At 37.8% G+C, this 18,462-nt stretch overlaps 1 protein-coding gene, 1 long non-coding RNA gene and 2 other non-coding genes across 4 annotated transcripts; all 4 read left to right on the top strand.

Moving 5' to 3' along the window:
• Positions 1-307: 307 nt before the first annotated feature.
• Positions 308-1,751, top strand: LOC109065085. Its single transcript, XR_006161628.1, has 2 exons — positions 308-1,460; positions 1,684-1,751. It is a non-coding gene; the product is annotated as an uncharacterized LOC109065085 (long non-coding RNA).
• On the top strand, positions 861-999 carry LOC122135366. Its single transcript, XR_006153472.1, has one exon. It is a non-coding gene; the product is annotated as a small nucleolar RNA SNORA13 (small nucleolar RNA).
• On the top strand, positions 1,162-1,294 carry LOC122135367. Its single transcript, XR_006153473.1, has one exon. It is a non-coding gene; the product is annotated as a small nucleolar RNA SNORA13 (small nucleolar RNA).
• Positions 1,752-3,213: 1,462 nt separating the features above from the next.
• On the top strand, positions 3,214-18,220 carry LOC109065109 (segment polarity protein dishevelled homolog DVL-3-like). The gene is made up of 15 exons (XM_042770040.1): positions 3,214-3,791; positions 7,201-7,270; positions 9,500-9,618; positions 9,729-9,844; positions 9,953-10,094; positions 12,823-12,916; positions 13,004-13,073; positions 13,261-13,400; positions 13,487-13,563; positions 13,662-13,729; positions 14,498-14,647; positions 15,001-15,132; positions 15,832-15,999; positions 16,980-17,183; positions 17,256-18,220. Exons 1-15 carry the CDS (start codon positions 3,631-3,633, stop codon positions 17,579-17,581), a joined length of 2,037 nt encoding a protein of 678 aa, XP_042625974.1. The 5' UTR covers positions 3,214-3,630; the 3' UTR covers positions 17,582-18,220.
• Positions 18,221-18,462: the final 242 nt, after the last annotated feature.

The raw sequence follows: 18,462 nt of genomic DNA, 5'->3' as shown, positions 1-18,462 counted from the left end.
TCAGTGGTCTTCCTTCACAGACCCCTTGTTGAATGCTCAAGATCTTAAGGGCTAAAGCCTTAAAATTATTTTTGCAGTCAAATTGTTTTAATGTACTTTTTTTGTTATAATGAACTTGTATGAATTTGTGTCAAACAATACAAACATATAAATATATATATATATTGTGCCTAAGAATGAATTCTGAAAATAATATATATATATATATATATATATATATATATATATATAATATATAATATGACTCTTGACCTAATTTTCCTTTAACATTAAAATCAGCTAAACCAAAATTCACATTCTCATTATACTGGAAAATCTGAATACATGAGTTCTTCAGTAGCCTACTGTTTAGAAAACGACCTTATTAGTGGGTTGAGAAAGCGAACAGTGTGCAGAGCTGTAATCTAGACATTTATAAAATGTGGTAAATAGTTAGAATGATGAATAAGTAGGTGTGTCCAACTTTGACCGGTTGTGTAGTTTGAGGAAACTAGTTCAAGTTATTGCACTCAGGCACTTTCTCAGTCGTCTACACCGGGTCCTTCGCTCCTCCTGTAGTGTGTCCACGTGGAGCTCATGCGCTCTTAAAGCGGTAGACGGGTTCGTTGTACAGCATATGGGTGAGTTAAATGTTATTTGATCGGGTTTTATAGTAAATGTTTACGACACCATGAGGACAAGTGTGAATGTACATTTATATTAATTTGCATACGTTAGATTGCTCCACGTGAGTAGTTCCAAAAATGACAACAGCTGACTTTAAATCTATTTATTGTAAAAACAGAAGAAAAAAGTGAAGCTAGTTCAATTAAAATGCTGTTTATACTGAATCCACGCAGACACAGTACAGTTCTCGGTCTTGCCTTTTTGTGTTGCCCATTCATTTTCCATTAGATGAATGTGGTGTCTTCTAAGGCGCACAATAAATCTTGAAATAGCCACATTTATGAGAGAACACTCTTCATTGTTCCTCTTGCTTGCGCTATGACAAGAACAGCATTCACAATAAGCTATATCCATGACTTGAACATTTCTGTGCATGCTTTAACAATCATGTTCTATCGTTTCAGGTGAGCAGCGTGGACAGGGTCACAGACACCTGGTATGCAGCTGTGAACATTTCCCTTCTCTTAGCTGTTTAAGTTTTAGTGAAGCCAGTCATGCCTTAAAGTGTTGCCTGTTCATCACTTTTCAGATGAATGTGGTGTCAGCTAGGGCAAATATTAACACATGAGGTGGCTGTTAAGAAGGGTTTACATCTGTGCCTTTCAATAGTTTCATCTTATGGACATCAACTTTTTAAACAATCGATGATGCGTTGTATACTATCATAATGCAATCCATAAAATGCAAAGCTTAGTGCTAATTGCATTTCATCCTGTTTATTATAAAGGGTGTATAGTCACAGAAGAGTGGTTCTTTCCAGCGGCTGTAAATTACCCAGAATTCAAGGACTAGAGGTTAGTTTTACTAAGAATGACTCTCAGACGAACTTGGTTTGTTTTGACTTGATTCATATTTTGCTGCTCTGTGATGATTTGTATGGTATAATGTGTTGTGTACATAAATTTGAGCTCAGTAAGGGCTGGCCGCTGTTTTATAACTTATAATTTTCCGCATTTATATGTTCATGCTGTGTCCAAGTGTTTCTGTGGTTTAATATTTCTCCCTGTTCTCTTCCAGATGCTGTTTTCTGTATGTGTGAATATGCATGACATACTTTTATAAATAAAACCTTCTGTTTAACTGTCTGTCTTTTGTATGTGGGTGTTTTATGGTCTTTTGAAACTCAGTTTTGTGGTACATCATGGCATAAAAAGCAAAGAATCCAAACTTTTTTTTTTCCTCATGTGCATATCTCAGATTGCTTTGATCTTTTCAATATATGGTACATAGTACTACAGTCTCTTACTCAGTGCACACTACATGCACAAGTAAATTTATTTGAAATGTCACACGTGAAATAGCATTACAGTGTACAAAGGTCTGACTGTTTTCTGTAAGTCTGAAATACACTAAGGCATAACTGGTATAAACTTATGAATTATCCAAAAAAACATGACATTTAAAGGACATTCTGAGAGTTGATATGAACATTTGATGACTATGAGCACCTCATCGTCTAAACCCAGAGCATTTCCCTGGTGTCATGTGACTCAACGGTGCTAAATGATCTGCCTGCAAACCATAGCAATTATAAACCAGGTCAAGGGATTGCATCGTCTCTAATTTTATCTAACCTACTTTAATGTGAACTATATACAGGTTGAGTTTTATCAAGAGATATAAATGTTTTCAATAGATGTGCACCAATAAAATGCAAAAAGAGAGAATAATACAAAATGCTAGCTTTTATCTCCACATAATTTTTTGATTAAACATTACGTTCATTACTTTTCATATTTCACTAACAGTGCTGGGTAGTGACGGATTACATGTAACCTGGATTACGTAAACAGATCTCAAAGATGTAGTACTAGTTTGAAAATTCTCATCATCGGTTACTTTTAAACCTTGAAGTAATATAATGTTTAATGCTTTTCATGATGCTGAAAACAAAGAATGGAATATATATTCGATTTCTCTTTTATAACAATAATCCAATTCAAATTTATAAACAAGTTAGGTCATGAGTAATCTAAAAGATCTAATCTAAAATGAGTAATCGAAATCACACCACTGACTACAGTTTTCATCATAATTTGTAATCAGTAACAAACTACAATTTGTAAGTAATCCACCCAAGCACTGTTCGCTAAAATTTTGAATACGTGGAACAATAATGTCTTTTTTTATTATTATTTTAGTCCAATAAAGGATTTTATAAATGTTTAATCTATTAAAAAAGTTTCACTACATTGAAATATTCCAAGAAATGAACTCTCTCTGCTTTTTAGTTGCTTCTTTTATAATAAAACTGAATGATATGTAAAATAAGACTTTAGTATTATTACTATTATTTGTATTAAACGCTTATTGTGTTCCCATCTTTATTTGGAATATATATTATTCACATATACTTCAATGACACTTCTCCTGACATGACACTTTACTCTGGCATGGTGTGTCACTGGACCAATTATTATTATTTTTATTGGTGCTCTTTTTTATACTGTATATGACTCTACTTGATATTAGACATCTATAAATAGATGCATTTCTCCTTAACTTGAGGACAATTTACCCCCATTCTTCAAATGGCACCCGTTCAGTAGAATGACCCCAAGTAACTTTTTCTCCACCCCTCTCCGCTAGAGGGAGCGCGCTTCTCCGGGCATTCGGCATCAATGAAAGCAATACAAAACCCTCTGGAAGGAGAGCTCAGGGAAGCTCTCCGAGGAGCCTCGGCATTCCTGACCAAAATAATCTTCTTTAGCACGCATTTCACGCGCTATTCTCCGTTATCAACGGGCGCGATACAGTGAAATAAGAGTATGGATCATTAATCGCCTTTCAAACCCAGAGAGAGAAGATTCCTGGGATCTCCGGAGGAAGGCAAGGAAGCAAAGAAAGAACGGGATTAATCAAAAAGTCAGCTGGCGGGTGGAAGCGAGCTAAAGCCCACTCTGGAGGGGCATCAGGGGCCCCTGCGCTGGATGCCCGCCGTTCACTTCTCCCCAGCGGTCTGCAATGGGGGAGACTAAAGTTATCTACCACCTCGACGACCAGGAAACTCCATACCTGGTCAAACTGCCCATCCCTGCCGAAAGGGTCACCCTTTTGGACCTGAAAAACGCTCTCAAGAAACCAAACTACAAGTTTTTCTTTAAATCTATGGACGATGACTTCGGGTGAGCCCGCCGTACCTTCGCTTTCTTCGCACTTCTGCATGTAGTTCTCACAAATTCGCTCGTTTTTGGCCTCGTTTGGATTGTGGATCGCCTGCCTTAGTTTTTCAGAGGCTGATACAATGTCTTTTATTAGTTGTGTTGGACGCAGCTGTGTGTGAAAGGAGAAAACGCGCGGTGTGTGTGTGCGGGGTTCAGCAGGGGTGAGTGCTGGGTCCTTTTCTATTGACGACGGCATCCATTTTAAGGCTGGATTACTCTCAAATATGGCTTTTGGCCTGTCGACACCAGCTTTGGATGCAGTTAGTGGATGGTTAGTGACCACAGGCAAAGAAGGGAGTAGTTAGTATCCTTCCTTCTTAAATGTTCTCAGTCTAAATTAACAGGGCTACACAAAAACCGCTCTTGGTTTGGGGGTTTCTTGACGCTTATTGTGTTCAGATCCGATTCCTAAAGTATTTTCCTTTTCTTTTTTCACATAGCACATTTATGAGCGAGAAACTAAACCGTTTAACTAACACTTTGAGGAATTTTCCACCTTGACTCAAGAGCACATCAGAGAAGTACAGTAGAATCTGTTCGAATTTGCAGTGCGCATGCGCAGTTCAGAGCCCATATGTCCCCCCAAATGATGAAAACATTCGAAGTGTGTTTAGATGGAAATTTGGACGCGTTTGATGTTATTTATGATGTGGTCTTGGTCATTAGCCATAGACTTACTTTTTTTCAGCGTTTTGGAGTTTCTGTGAACTCTCTGACCTCTTCTGTAGGCCTTCAGAAGCAGAGCTTGTACACATAATTGGCTAAGTAGAACAGGGTTGCAAAGTCATGGAAAACCGGGAAATATTAATTTTAATGTGAAGTACAGCATGGAAATTAGTTAGGGAATATAATTTTTCAAGCCTTGCTTCAATATGTATTAATTAGTTGGGTATTACTCACTGTGAGTGCTTGTAAAGAGTAAAACCTGCTTGCAAGGCAGTGTTTGAAATGTCTTATCGGAGATGTCATAGTATGATCATTACATAGATGAATTAAAATCTGGTCAGCAATATCTGTGGAATGAGTTTTCAGTCATCATGACTAGTTAGAAAGAGCGTGAAGACATATGAAGACATATATTTGGACATATGTCAGGATTATAACAATATATTTTCCTCGACAGATCACTTGGAAACATGAAACTTTGCTTGGTATTTGTGTTCAGGTTTAAAAGTGTGTGATATAAAGTGTTACCTGTATCTTTAAACTAACCCCTAGCTCGTGAATAGGTCTCATTTGGAGCACTGGCTAGTGTTCTTGTCTTGTCTGTCTGTTGCATTAAGCCAAAGAATGTTGTCTTGGAACAACTGCAGGCAGGGACTGGAATGCCCTGATCGCTTCAGCGCTGGCAGCTTTACAACCTTCTCCAGTGAAATATGTCGCAGTTTGATCGTCCCGTTCCCCTCCCTTCAAAAAAAGTTCATTACAAGCTTAAAGATGTTCATCGTTGAAGGACAGGCTCAGATCTCTGCCAAAAGGAAACGAATAGCTCAATTGAATCTGTCACACTTGAGGATTTACACGTCTGTCAATGCAACAAAGAGTCTTTTTAAACATTTTTTAAATGACGTTATTGGATTAAAGTGTTTGTGAATGAATGAATGAATGAAGGTTTTGTTTTTATATGCACATCGTAAATGGGTAGTTTATGTTAAAAACGGGTAGGATAGAATAAAGAAGTAATCTGGGTTTTAAATATTACAACCTCGGTTTGTAAAGGATATTCCACATATTATACATATTACAGTAATAAATACACTAGATTTCAAAACTTTGGGTTCACTAAGATTTATTTTTATGATTTTAAAAATATAGAAGGCTGCATTTATTTGATTTAAAATATACTAAAAACAGTAATATTGTGAAATATTATTACAGTCCAAAATAGTGTTTTTCTAATTGAATATATTAAAATGTTATTTATTTCTGTGATGCAAAGCTGTATTTTCAGCATCATTACTCCAGTCTTCAGTGTCACATGATCTTCAGAAATCATTCTAATACGCTGATTTGATGCTCAAGAAACATTCCTGATTCTTACTGTTGAATTTTTTATTTTTTTGGAAACCATGGTAATTTTTTTCAGGATTCTTGTATGAGTAAAAAGTTCATAAAAACAGCATTTCTTTGAAATAGACATCTTTTGTCAGTGTAAAAATCCTTTGTTACTTTCGATTTATTGCATCCTTGCTGAATAAATCAATTTAATTAATTTCTATTTAAAAAAAAAGAATATGAATGTATATGAATAATTCAGAGCAAGCATGGAATATTTGTGACACTGGACCACAAAACCAGTCTTAAGTGTAAATTTTTTGAAATTGAGATTTATACATCATCTGAAAGCTGAATAAACAAGCTTTCCATTGATGTATGGTTTATTAGGATCGGATAATATTTTGCCGAGATACAACTATTTGAAAATCTGGAATCTGAGGGTGCAAAAAAATCTAAATATTGAGAAAATCGCCTTTGAAGTTGTCCAAATGAATTCTTAACAATGCATATTACTAATCAAAAATTAAGTTTTGCCATATTTACAGTAGGAAATTTACAAAATATCTTCATGGAACATTATCTTTACTTAATATCCTAATGATTTTTGGCATAAAAGAAAAATCTATAAGTTTGACCCATACAATGAATGTTTGGCTATTGCTACAAATATACCCCAGCGACTTAAGACTGCTTTTATGCTCAAGGGTCACATTTGTGCTTTTGAAAATGTATTTGTCACACCACAGGAATATTTAATTTTTAATATTAGGGCTGATATCCTGTATAGGAATCGCAATGAAATAGTAAAAAAAACAACAACAATACAATTAAAAAGTCATGGAAATGTAATGGTCATAAAGAATTATTGTTTGCCTCGTAGGCATTTCTGTACACACGTTTTTGTTGTATGTTTTACAAACTGATAGCGGAATCTAAATAATCTGTTTCTCAGTGTCATGTTACAGTCTTTTTGGTTGTAAATGATGTGAGCTTGTACTTGTTTTACATATGAGCATTTGAACAAACAGGTTTTTTCATACACAGACTTGCGAAATCAGAATACTAGTGGGACATTTTGTACAGCCGAAATGTCTTTGAATTCATGAGTTTGGGATCTTATCTGCTGGAGTCTCCCTGCGTTCGGTCCTTTGTGTGTTCTGTGAGCACATGTGTGTGCATGCTTATCTGATTTATGCATTTCTGATCCAGCCCGTCCTTTCTTTCATCTAATGGCATTGTCTCATTTACCTATTCTAATTTATTCCCAGACACTCTGGGGATCTCTAAAGCTGATCTTTCTTTTTACAGTACACACAAGCAGAGGTTGGAATATAAGACTGTCTGTTCTGATTTGTTTTCTCTGTTTCTGCAGGGTGGTCAAGGAGGAAATCACTGACGACAATGCAAAACTTCCCTGTTACAACGGCCGTGTGATTTGCTGGGTGAGACCAGAAACACACACACAAATGCATCCCTGCATCTTAATTCCCCGGTGCTCCTTGCATAATAGATCAGCCTTTTAATTCAGCCCGTTCCTGTTTCTCTTGAGTGCTGGCTTTGCTGTATTTGTATTTTTCTAAGAGTCTGCCAGTCATTCCTGCTTAAGGTTCACTTCGGCCTAATGCAGCTAATCAGAGACTTTGGTATGCTGCATAAGCTTTGTTTTATGAGCAGCTCATTAATATTTCAATGGCATGCAACTACAAAGAACATCTTTTTCATTTCTGAATTACAGCATATGCACGTACAAACACACTCAGATTATTATATTGCTATTTAAACACTGCAGTTTTGGGGAAAGTACAAATAGCCTTCCGATTTCCTCAAAGCAATAAAAGTAACAGGCAGTGATCCAGGCAGTTTTCAAAAACATGAACAGAACTCCATGTGACAGTGATATATTTTGATCACCAATTTCATCATGTATGTTCTGAGGTATGCAAATACATATGTTGACGGGCAGGTAGGACAGCCTATTGTTGCCCTCGGACCCAGGGATCTGATTGGATGAATATATTATGGTCATGCGCCTTCCACAGAAGATATAAATACTTATACATATACAAAAGTCTCATAAAATATCAGATATTTTGAGCTTTTAATGACAAGACAAGGTTAGTTAAGGTCGTGTAATGTCATGTGGCTCAGCCCCCCAAAAAAACATAATTTTATTTATGCATTATTATTTCATGATTTTGTAAAAAATACTCTTTACCCTAAAGAATATATTTTAAAACTTAATTATAGAATTTCTCTGAAAATAATGATTACGATGTGTACACACAAATGGTCAGGTCTAACATTTCACTTGACGGTTACGCCGCATGACATTTTTAGAGTCATTAAATGTGAACTTTTTGTTGAAAATGGGAGAAAAGTTTTTTAAAGCCATATGAAACCAACATGATTCCAAAGAATACACTATGGTCCGTTTTAAACTAGATGTTTTTAAGAAGATTTACAATCACTTTAATTTGCGATTCTTATTGCAGTTTTTAAATGTTGCTTGTCGCATCATAGTAAAAGTCCTCTTGGGATCTAGAACCATTTTATAGACCATGTATGAAGATTAGGGTTAGTGGTCGACTGATATATCGGCCGATAAGTTTTTCTGCTTGGCCGATGTGTTCGAGGCGGGAAATTTTTACTGACCTCACAGAAAGCGGCAGCGCCTGAGCACACAGTGCTCACATTCTCCCTCTTGTTTACTGTCGTTGTTAACAGTTCTGTCTAATACGGATAGAAGTCTGTCTAATAATCAGAAAGAACAGTTAAACAAAGGAACTAATGTATACAGAAAGTATTATAACGATTGCTTTTATATTATTAGTAATAGAAAGGCAAACATTATAATAATTTCTCGTTTGCTGTCAGCATTAAGCAAATACACATTTATATACTTATATACTTTATATATAAATTTTTGAATGTGTAATGAACGTTTAATTTCACAAACCTTGCAAACTTAGTCGAATCCAGCTGTGAAGTGTGCATGTGTATCCAGCATGATCACATGTGCTCTGTGTGACGGTCGGTCCATGTAAATTGAATGCTTTAAACTTTAAACTTGTGATTTCAAATTATGCTGCACTTTATGCATTTGCCCACTGTCATATTCATGTCATTTTCTCTGTGTGCTGTATGTAAAATGAGTGTTACCCTTGCTTTATTTGAAAATGCACACAATGCACACAAACTTCCCAGAATACAGAGTGCCCTGTTGGTTACAGTGTTTACTTCCTTTTTAATTATATTTTTATTAAATATTTATTTATCTTTGAAAAATACTTTGTCATCTAAAGTATATTTATTTTACACATTTATTTTTTAATCCATTGTCAAATGATTTCAAATTTCTTAAATATTAATAATAATAAATAAAACAATTATATTGGCTATCGGCCCCCCTGCTTTCCAAGATATCAGCATCGACTGTCAAAAAACCAATATCAGTCGACTACTAATTAGGGTATTGTAATATGATTGTATAGTGAGTTTATAAGGTGAGAGATCAGTGACAGGAGTTTGTAGTACAGGTATATTAGACTGGGATGTGCATTTTGCTTAAAAAAAGAGTATTTTTCAATGAGAAGCAATTCTATTCTGTTCAAATGTATAACTACTTCAGGTTATTGTGAAGTGCATGTCATTGTTTCTCTGTGTGTTGATAGCTGGTGTCATCAGACGGCTCTCACTCAGATGGATGTTCAGTGGCTGAGAGTCATTCCGAGCGGCCGCCGTCCTACGAGAGAAGCCAAGGCATTGGAGACTCCAGACCCCCATCCTTCCAGTACGCTTTTCTGCTGTGTTATACAAATGATCAGATCAAATCACAAGTTGGCAGCAAAACTCAAAATAAGGAGCATGTTCACACAGTCTTTAACCTTCTCTCCCACACAGTCCCAAGGTTGCAGGCAGCCGGCACGGTGTGGACGATGAGACGGAGACAGATTCGGTCGTGTCACACAGGAGGGAGAGAGACAGATCACGGAGGAAACACTCACATGAACACTCTGGTACGTGTCAACATGGTTTTTAATCAGATCAGTAGAATACTTCTTAATATTTAAAAATTGGAACAGCTAAGCACAAATCGACATTAATATCAATGGTAAATCATCTAGGAGGAAGGCTGAATGGCCACTCACGGGGCGGCAGAGGCATGGATCTGGGAGGGTATGACATCTGTGACAGCCGTTCTTCCCTCATGAGCAGTGAACTAGAATCAAGCAGCTGTTTTGACTCGGATGACGGCTCCACCAGCCGGTGAGTCTCACAGCATTTGTTCGTTCCCAAACCACTGCGCTCAATATGATTACAGTCACATGGTTTAGTAAGGTTTTTCAGAGCTCTGACTTGAGCAATTTGGGGGTAATCATAGTTTGTGGAGGTTTTGAAAATCGTTTGAAGTAAATGTAGATTAATGTTATCAATAGGGTTGGGAATCTTATTTTGATAGGGTTAAAGTTTGTTTACACAACAACGGCATTTTGGGGACTGCAAACGCATATTTTTGAAAATGGGTTTCAAAGTGCAAACGGGTTATCTTTTCCATGTAAACACCCAATACGGGAATCTATGAAAACGGTGACGTCATGCTCGTAGGGCTGTGCAAAAAATCGAATGCGATTTTCATGCGCATCTCATCAGTGAAGGCGCTCCTGTGCTTAGTAGTATATCTCCAGCACGTGCGTTAAGATCAGGGTTGCCAGGTTTTCACAACAAATCTTGCCCAGTTGCATGTCAAAACTAGTCCAAAACTAGCCCAATCGCGTTTCCAGGAGGTTCCCCGATAAAAATTGCATCCCGGGGTTAAAATATACGTTTTTTGGCAAGGTTGCCTTGGTAAAATTCGCATTTAAGGGGCTAAATATCACGTTATTGGTTTTGGGGTCGCTTCAACCCACGAACATGAAAAACAACCACAGACTTGGCAACACTGGTTCAGGTGGAGCGGCATTTACTACACAGAGCCGTAATTCACTGACAAGCTACACAAAATCGACAAAGAATCACCTGCGATTTTAAAATCGATTTTGTGTAGATTGTCAGTGAATTACGGCTCTGTGTAGTAAATGCCAACCAGTGTTGCCAAGTCTGCGGTTGTTTTTCATGTTCGCAGGTTGAAGTGACCCCTATACCAATAACGTGATATTAAGCCCCTAAAATGTGAATATTACCAAGGGAACCCTGCCAAAAACGTGTATTTTTATTGCCCGGAACGAAACGCGATTGGACTAGTTTTGAGAAGCAATTGGGCAGGTTTTGTTTTGAAAACCTGGCAACCCTGATCTGAACGCACGTGCTGGAGATATACTACTAATCACAGGAGCGCCTTTATTGAGGAGATGCGCATGAAAATAGCATTCGATTTTTGCACAGCCCTACATGCTCGTGTGTAGTATGTGTTAGGTATGTTGACATGCGCAGTACGTGCTGATTTTAAAGGCAAGTGCGAACAAACATATACAACAATGGCGGAGTACATGGTACTGTTGTTGCTGCTCAAGAGTTTGCTAACGCTTCTTTAGCAAAGTATGGATTTACTTCACCAATATTACAACCAACAGCAGAGATGAACATATACAACATATAATCATCACTTCCCTTCAGGTACTGTTTACTAACAAGGTGACAGCGCCTACTACTGGCATGGCATACATAGTACAGCGTTTTTGGACGTTTTCATGGATATGTGTAAATGCGAATCGTTTCGAAAATGTTGTCGTGTATACGTGAAACTTTTTAAAAACGCAAGGGAAAAACTTTTCCATTTTTTACTACACCGTTGTCGTGTAAATGTAGCTTTAATGATAATAAAAAAAAGATTAAGAAATACAATTTTTTAAAAATGTTTTGAGTATTGAGTAGAGCTGCACAATAATTAATCATGATGAATGTGCGCAAAAATATAATCAGTTATTGTTGTTTACATTTGATCAAAATGATTGCACTTTTACATAAGCACAAATCAAGTGAAAGTCAACTTTCATACTTTGGTTTCTGATTTAGTCTCAGCAGCAGCACAAAAGACCTCATGAAAACAGACTGGCTGTTTTGCACTTTCATTTGAGCAGAATATCTCAGTGGAGATCGCTTAACTCCAACTTACGTGTTTGCCTGTGGTTTCATCTTATCAGCGGTTTTTCAGTAATGTAGAGAGAGCATGTGCACAAGGTTGCCAGGTTGGGAAGAAAACCACAGGCAGAAAATGTATTTAAGAGAAAAGCTCTGATTGGGGGACTTACATTCTTGTAATCTGGCAACGATGAAAGCTTGTGGAGGCTTGTTACCAATGCAAGATAATGCAAATGCCAAATTAAAATGGAACATATGCCGGATAAACAACCAGTGGGCAAATATTGCAGACGATTATGCCTAACAAACAGAGAAGCAGAAATCGTGACCACGATTAAAATACAATTTATCATGCAGCCCTAATTTGTTGTGATATTTGGTATTGCTTAAGTATTTTTGTAGAGTATTTATTAGCTGCTCCCTGAAAAGCACTAAAAGTCATTACATTGAATCAGAAGCTGACTCAGAGCTGTTAAAGTTTTTCAGAAATTCTGTCATCATTTACTCAATGTAATGCCGTCCCAACCCTGTATGACTTTTGTTGATATAATATATTTTTAATGAAATCTGAGAGATTAATATCTCTCAACTGAAAGAAAACGACAGCATAATTAAATCGTTTTTTCATAAATGAATCATTCTGCTTCAGAAAACTTGGTTTAAACTGTTTGATTCATAAGAAAATGTCAATGTTTTTTCAATGGAGTGACAGAAGTCTCTGGCTTCATTAAAATATCTTCAAAGATAACTGTTAGTGATGACATGAGGGTGACAGAATTGTCACTTTTAGGTGAACTATCCGTATAAAGTCTTTCTGATTCCTTTTCCTAGTGATCAGTAAGGTTTCACATTGCCTGTGACTCAAACTGAAATGGGAAGCTCATGTAATCACCATATTGTGACATCCGTTGTGCAGTTTTAGCAGTGTTACGGAGCAAAGCGGTTCAACCAGGCTAATGAGACGACACCGCCGGCGGAGACGCAGACCCAAAGCCCAGCAAATGGAGAGGGTGAGACAGTGGGCAGGACTCTTAAGTGACTAATACAATATATAAAACATACTGTATTTAAAACTATCTCTGTCTTGCTTTCTCCAGTCTTCATCTTTCAGTAGCATCACTGACTCTACTATGTCTCTGAATATCATCACTGTCACTTTAAATATGGGTGAGTCTGCATTATACGGTTTGATTTGTTGCTTTTTAATTAAACTCTTGATTATATGAACAATAAAGCGCAACATTGAGTGCTTTAAGACCCTAAAGACCCTGATTTATAATTTAAGGATGATATTACACATACGTAGGTAATGTCAACTAGTTGCCTGAAGTCTCACTTGCTTTAACTCATCTAGAGAAGTATAACTTCCTGGGCATCAGTATCGTGGGTCAGAGTAACGAGCGAGGTGATGGAGGCATCTACATCGGCTCCATAATGAAGGGCGGAGCGGTGGCGGCGGATGGGCGGATCGAGCCCGGGGACATGCTGCTGCAGGTGAGGACTGGAGGAAGACGTGTTCGGGATAGGAATCTGACTCAGAAGCTGGTTGTTTCAGTTCAGATTTGGGTTTCTTCTCACAGGTGAATGACATCAACTTTGAGAACATGTGCAACGATGATGCTGTACGAGTGCTGAGGGAGATCGTGCACAAGCCTGGGTGAGTCACATTACAAAACATTCAAGGTTTATGGGACTTGTTTAGCTCATCAACAGCTGCACCACCAGGTTTTTTTTTCCTCTTTTTTTTTTTTGCAGACCCGTGTCACTTACTGTTGCCAAATGCTGGGACCCAAACCCGAACGGTTGCTTTGCTTTGCCAAGGAGTGAGTGTTAATTTTTTATTTTTTCCCCTCACACACTGGTTTACACATAGATGCACCATAAGATACACGACCATCAGTAGAGACAGGCATTTTTTTTTTTTTTTTTTTGGAAAAAAATATAAATTACTACATGCTAATGTCACACAAGATTACCATTTCGAAAATTTCTACTGATAAAAAAATTCAGAAAATATTGTATTAGGTTTCCACAAACATATGAAACAGCACAAGTTTTCCAAATTGATAACAATAATAAATATTTCTTGAGCTGCAAATCAGCATATTAGAATGATTTCTGAAGATCATGTGACACTGAAGACTGGAGTAATGATGCTGAAAATTCAGCTTTGCATCACGGGAATAAATTACATTTTAAAATATATTCAAATAGAAAAGCTGTGTTTACTGTATTTTTGATTAAATAAATGCAGCCTCGGTGAGCATTAAAGGCCTTTTTTCAAAAACAATAAATCTTACTGACCCCAAACTTTTGTTACTTATTGCATTTTGTCTTCCACTGATAAGCTCTCAAATTTAATTAGCATTTTTACACATTTTACAAATCTGTAATAGATTTGAATGCTACATAGAAGGGTAAGATTTGAAGTTATATACCCGCTGTCCTTTTTAATGTTCAAAAACATATTACATGTTAAGTCCTGCAAAGAAGAAGTTTTTTTTTTTCAAATAGCCATTACAGTGTATTGTGGTAGTTTGAACAATAGGGTTTAGTTAGTTCTCTGTCAAACTGGTTGCCTTCTGTCCCAGGTGAGCCCATCCGTCCCATTGACCCTGCAGCCTGGGTGTCCCATACGGCAGCCATGACGGGCGTCTATCCTCCCTACGGCATGAGCCCTTCAATGAGCACAGTCACCTCCACCAGCTCTTCCATCTCCAGCTCCATCCCAGAGACTGAGAGTGAGACATCTGCTCTTCACTCTTCTCCACATGTCATTGCACACAGCTTTAAATTTCTTTGCTAAAGCTAAATTTTGACCTCTACATTTTGTTGTTATGGGCATGAATGATCCCTTAAATCCTGTGGCTTGTTGAGGAAAGGTGTTCCATTTTCTAAGCGATCAGACTTACTAGTTGACCTGGCGATTGAGAAAATGGGTGAATAAAATAATAAATCCCTTTGACTTATATTGAGAGGACTTGAGTCATATCTAGATAGTTGGGTGTGGAACGTGGGAGGTCCTGGTTTCTCGCTACCAGGCAGATGCTTTGTTTTTTGTGCTCTTGTTAACTGTCTGTTGTTCTTCTCGCAGGATTTGATGACTACCACCTGTCCGTCCACAGCGACATGGCAACAGTTGCAAAAGCAATGGCCTGTCCAGACTCAGGACTGGAAGTTCGAGACAGAATGTGGCTGAAGATCACTATAGCCAGTGCTTTCATAGGTCAAGACCCACTTTATAGTTTTATCCATTTTACCTGGATGTTATCTAAAAGTCAGCATGGAAATGAAACTTTGATTTGATTTGTCCATTTGTGACATTTATCTGAGTGAAAAAATGAAGAATGAGAGAAAATGTTTTTGTCCATCAAGAATTGATGGGATATTTGATCACCGTTGTTTGCTAATTGCTGTGATCTCATTTGAGTGACAAGTTCCTGGATTCGAGGGATTATTGTAATTGCCAAGTATGTAAAGTTTGCATTAAATGACGATTGTAAATGCATGTTATTGATCTTATTGTGAGCGATCAATCCAACATATAATTGTATTTATTTTTTATCTTGCTGTAAAATGACAAACTTCTCTCTGGTGATGTATGCCAGACTTCTCCGATGACTTACAGTTGTCTGTTTAAACGCCGTCCCTCTATAATTGACTGCAAGCTCCCATTCACTTTTAGTGCAGCGCCCACATCTCATAATCCAGTCAACAACTGATGGATAGAACCAAGCCCCCGTCCTGCATTTTTCTGATCATTTCTATAATTTGTTACACTTCCATAATTTGCTTTACTCTTACTTCACAATAGGGAAGAAAAATAAACACATTTTATATTATTATTATTGTAATTTTAAAATAAATATTAGCAAACTGCTTGATGGAGCTGCTGTGTATAATTGGTGCACATGCTGTCTCACAGGCTCTGATGTGGTTGACTGGCTGTTTCATCACGTGGAGGGGTTCACAGATCGCCGTGAAGCACGAAAGTACGCCAGCAACCTGTTGAAAGCTGGCTTCATCCGCCACACTGTCAACAAAATCACCTTCTCAGAGCAGTGCTACTACATCTTTGGAGATCTTTCTGGCAGTAAGTACTTTGTTTTTTAAAAAATATATATATATTTAGTCTTTGTTCTGTGTCAGATGTCCTTTTTAGTTTTTATCATATTTAGTAATTCTGTCCAGTTTTTGGTTTAGTCAAGTTGTAGTTGACTAAAAGTCTGGGAACTTCAGTCTAGTTTTAGTTGATTAAAACTTTTAGTCATATGATTGCACAGTTGTTAAATTGTTCAACTAAATCACAATTATTTTACTCAGAATTATAATTGCAATTACTGATCGTGATCGTTGTCATCTGAGAAATGCACCAGAATTATTGCGCTTTCGTCTTTATGCATACACATGGTTTATTTGACCTCATCTAGTTTCCTGATTTATTATATTGTTAATATAAACACACATTACGAAAACTGTTCAAACTTAAAAGCTAAAACAGTGATATTTCTAATATTAATTCCAATAATTCCAAATTATATTCATGTTTTTCTATTTTTTGGCACAGAGGTTGCATAAGTGCATTAATTCAGCAACCTCAATCGCAAACATTATAGTCAAGATCCATGTTTGGATTTATCACAGTTCATCACTGAGAAGGTTTGATGGCAGATGGAGTCTCAGCAAACAACAAGAGTGTGTGAAGACACTTTCATTTGAGCTGAATATTTTGATGGATCACTAAACTCAACATACAAATTTGTCAGCGCTTTTTCCGTAGTGTAAGAGGAAGAAAATGTGACCCTTTTAGGAGGGAAGCTCTGATGGGGGATTTAAACTCTTGACATCTGGCAACCCCAAACTTTTTTTTTTCTCTCTTCTTTATTTGGTTTAAGAAAGTGTTAACTTCTTTTTTTGACAACAATAATGCAAGTTGATATAGTCAGAGATTTTAATGGTTTCATTGTCATTTCAACTTAAATGGTCATCAGCAAATATTTTCATTAATGTAATGAACACTAGTCGCTGTACATTCGGTTTTACACTGTGCTGACACACTGTGATTTGTTGTAGACATGGCCCATCTTTCACTGCATGAACATGACGGATCCAGCGGGGCGTCTGATCAGGACACTCTCGCTCCATTGCTACACCCTGCTGAAGCTCCCTGGCCCACCGCGTTCCCTTACCAGTACCCACCTGCCCATTCCCTCCCGGATGCAGCTCACAACTACTCTGAAGCCGGAGGAGGCAGCGCAGGCAGCCAGCACAGCGAAGGTGAGTCGCCTCAAATCACGCTGCTAACAATCTCAAACAGCGGCTCACTTACGCTAGTGTCACTCTCCGTAGGGAGCAGCGGTTCAAACTGCAGCTGGAGCCGGACTGAGGGGAAAACCGCAGCTGGAGACTTCAGGTTAGGAGGAGGAAGCGAAATGGGAGACGCACATGAGTTTGACTTCCGCAGAGACAGAGCCCCCAGCGAGCGCTCGGTGCCGCCCAGCGAGGGCAGTGTGCGAAGCTCGCGATCTCACAGCTACAGCCTGAAGCAGGGATCAGCACGAGCCGGCCCGGGGTCACCGTCCGGCCGCCACCTCGCCAGCATTCCCCCCGAACTCACGGGCTCCCGACGCTCGTGCAACACAGCCAACGGGGAGTTCTTCGTCGACATCATGTGACTGTTGCGAGCAGAAGTGCCCAAACTATTTTTTGCCTTATAAATTACAAAAAAAGTGGCCTACTAGTGCAGCCGATTAGAATTAGGATTAGTGCTGACCTAAAATTCAGTAGCTTGTGAGCCCCAACATCACTTAGGTCTTAGAAATGAGTCTACTAAAGCATAAGCAAACCGTTCATGCTTACGATAACAGATTAAGATGTTTTACTAAATGTACAAAATCACCTCAAAATATTTGGGAAATGTGCTGTTGAAGAAAATGGAACGGATTCCTCTTATGGACAAAAAAAGTGTTTTTGAGAGAAATAGCAATAATTGAATGGGATTTAGTTACAAGACTATATGGGAGTGCAGATTCAAGGTGAATGTAGTCCAACCAAGGACATAAATGTCAGATTTCAAAATTTCTGTTGCCTTGTTTTAGAGCATATTAGGAGGTTCTTAACTTTTTTTTTTTGCCCTTTTTAAATTTTTACTCTCAGTAAATGTCTCATGCAGATATTTCATTATTCATGGAAGAATATATTTTTCAGTGTTCGTCAGCAATATTGTATTGGGAGAATTTTTTGAAGTACCATGTTAAGGAGATTTCTTTTTTTAATTTATAAATATAGTTTTATTGTGACATGCTTGGAGTACACTTTTGTCTCTGTGTGTTTTATGGGCTCAGCTTGTGGAATGTGAAGGTTCTCGTCTTCATCTGGAATCCAGATGTTTCTGGGTTTATGTCTCCGTCCACATCTGCTTCCATTGTTCACCGGCTAATGTTCACCAACCTTTTTTAAGAGCTTAAAAAGGTCGTCTCTCAAGTTTTGAACGGTAGTATTGGTATTATTTTGGTACAGTTTGCTTTGGAAGTCTTTAAAAGAAGTCACTGCAGGC

The sequence above is a fragment of the Cyprinus carpio genome, chromosome A2 (genome assembly GCF_018340385.1).
Source record: "Cyprinus carpio isolate SPL01 chromosome A2, ASM1834038v1, whole genome shotgun sequence".
NCBI classification, from domain to species: domain Eukaryota; kingdom Metazoa; phylum Chordata; class Actinopteri; order Cypriniformes; family Cyprinidae; genus Cyprinus; species Cyprinus carpio.
The sequence above is the reverse complement of the archived record's forward strand: the minus strand, read 5'-3'. Positions and strand labels throughout refer to the sequence as shown.

What these genes read in the sequence shown, in the direction of transcription:
- LOC109065109 (XM_042770040.1), top strand. Translation starts at nt 3,631, where the DNA reads ATGGGGGAGACTAAAGTTATCTACCACCTCGACGACCAGGAAACTCCA. An exon ending in ACGGCCGTGTGATTTGCTGG is followed by an intron (nt 7,271 to 9,499) that starts GTGAGACCAGAA and finishes GTGTGTTGATAG; the next exon opens with CTGGTGTCATCAGACGGCTC. An exon ending in ACACTCACATGAACACTCTG is followed by an intron (nt 9,845 to 9,952) that starts GTACGTGTCAAC and finishes TAAATCATCTAG; the next exon opens with GAGGAAGGCTGAATGGCCAC.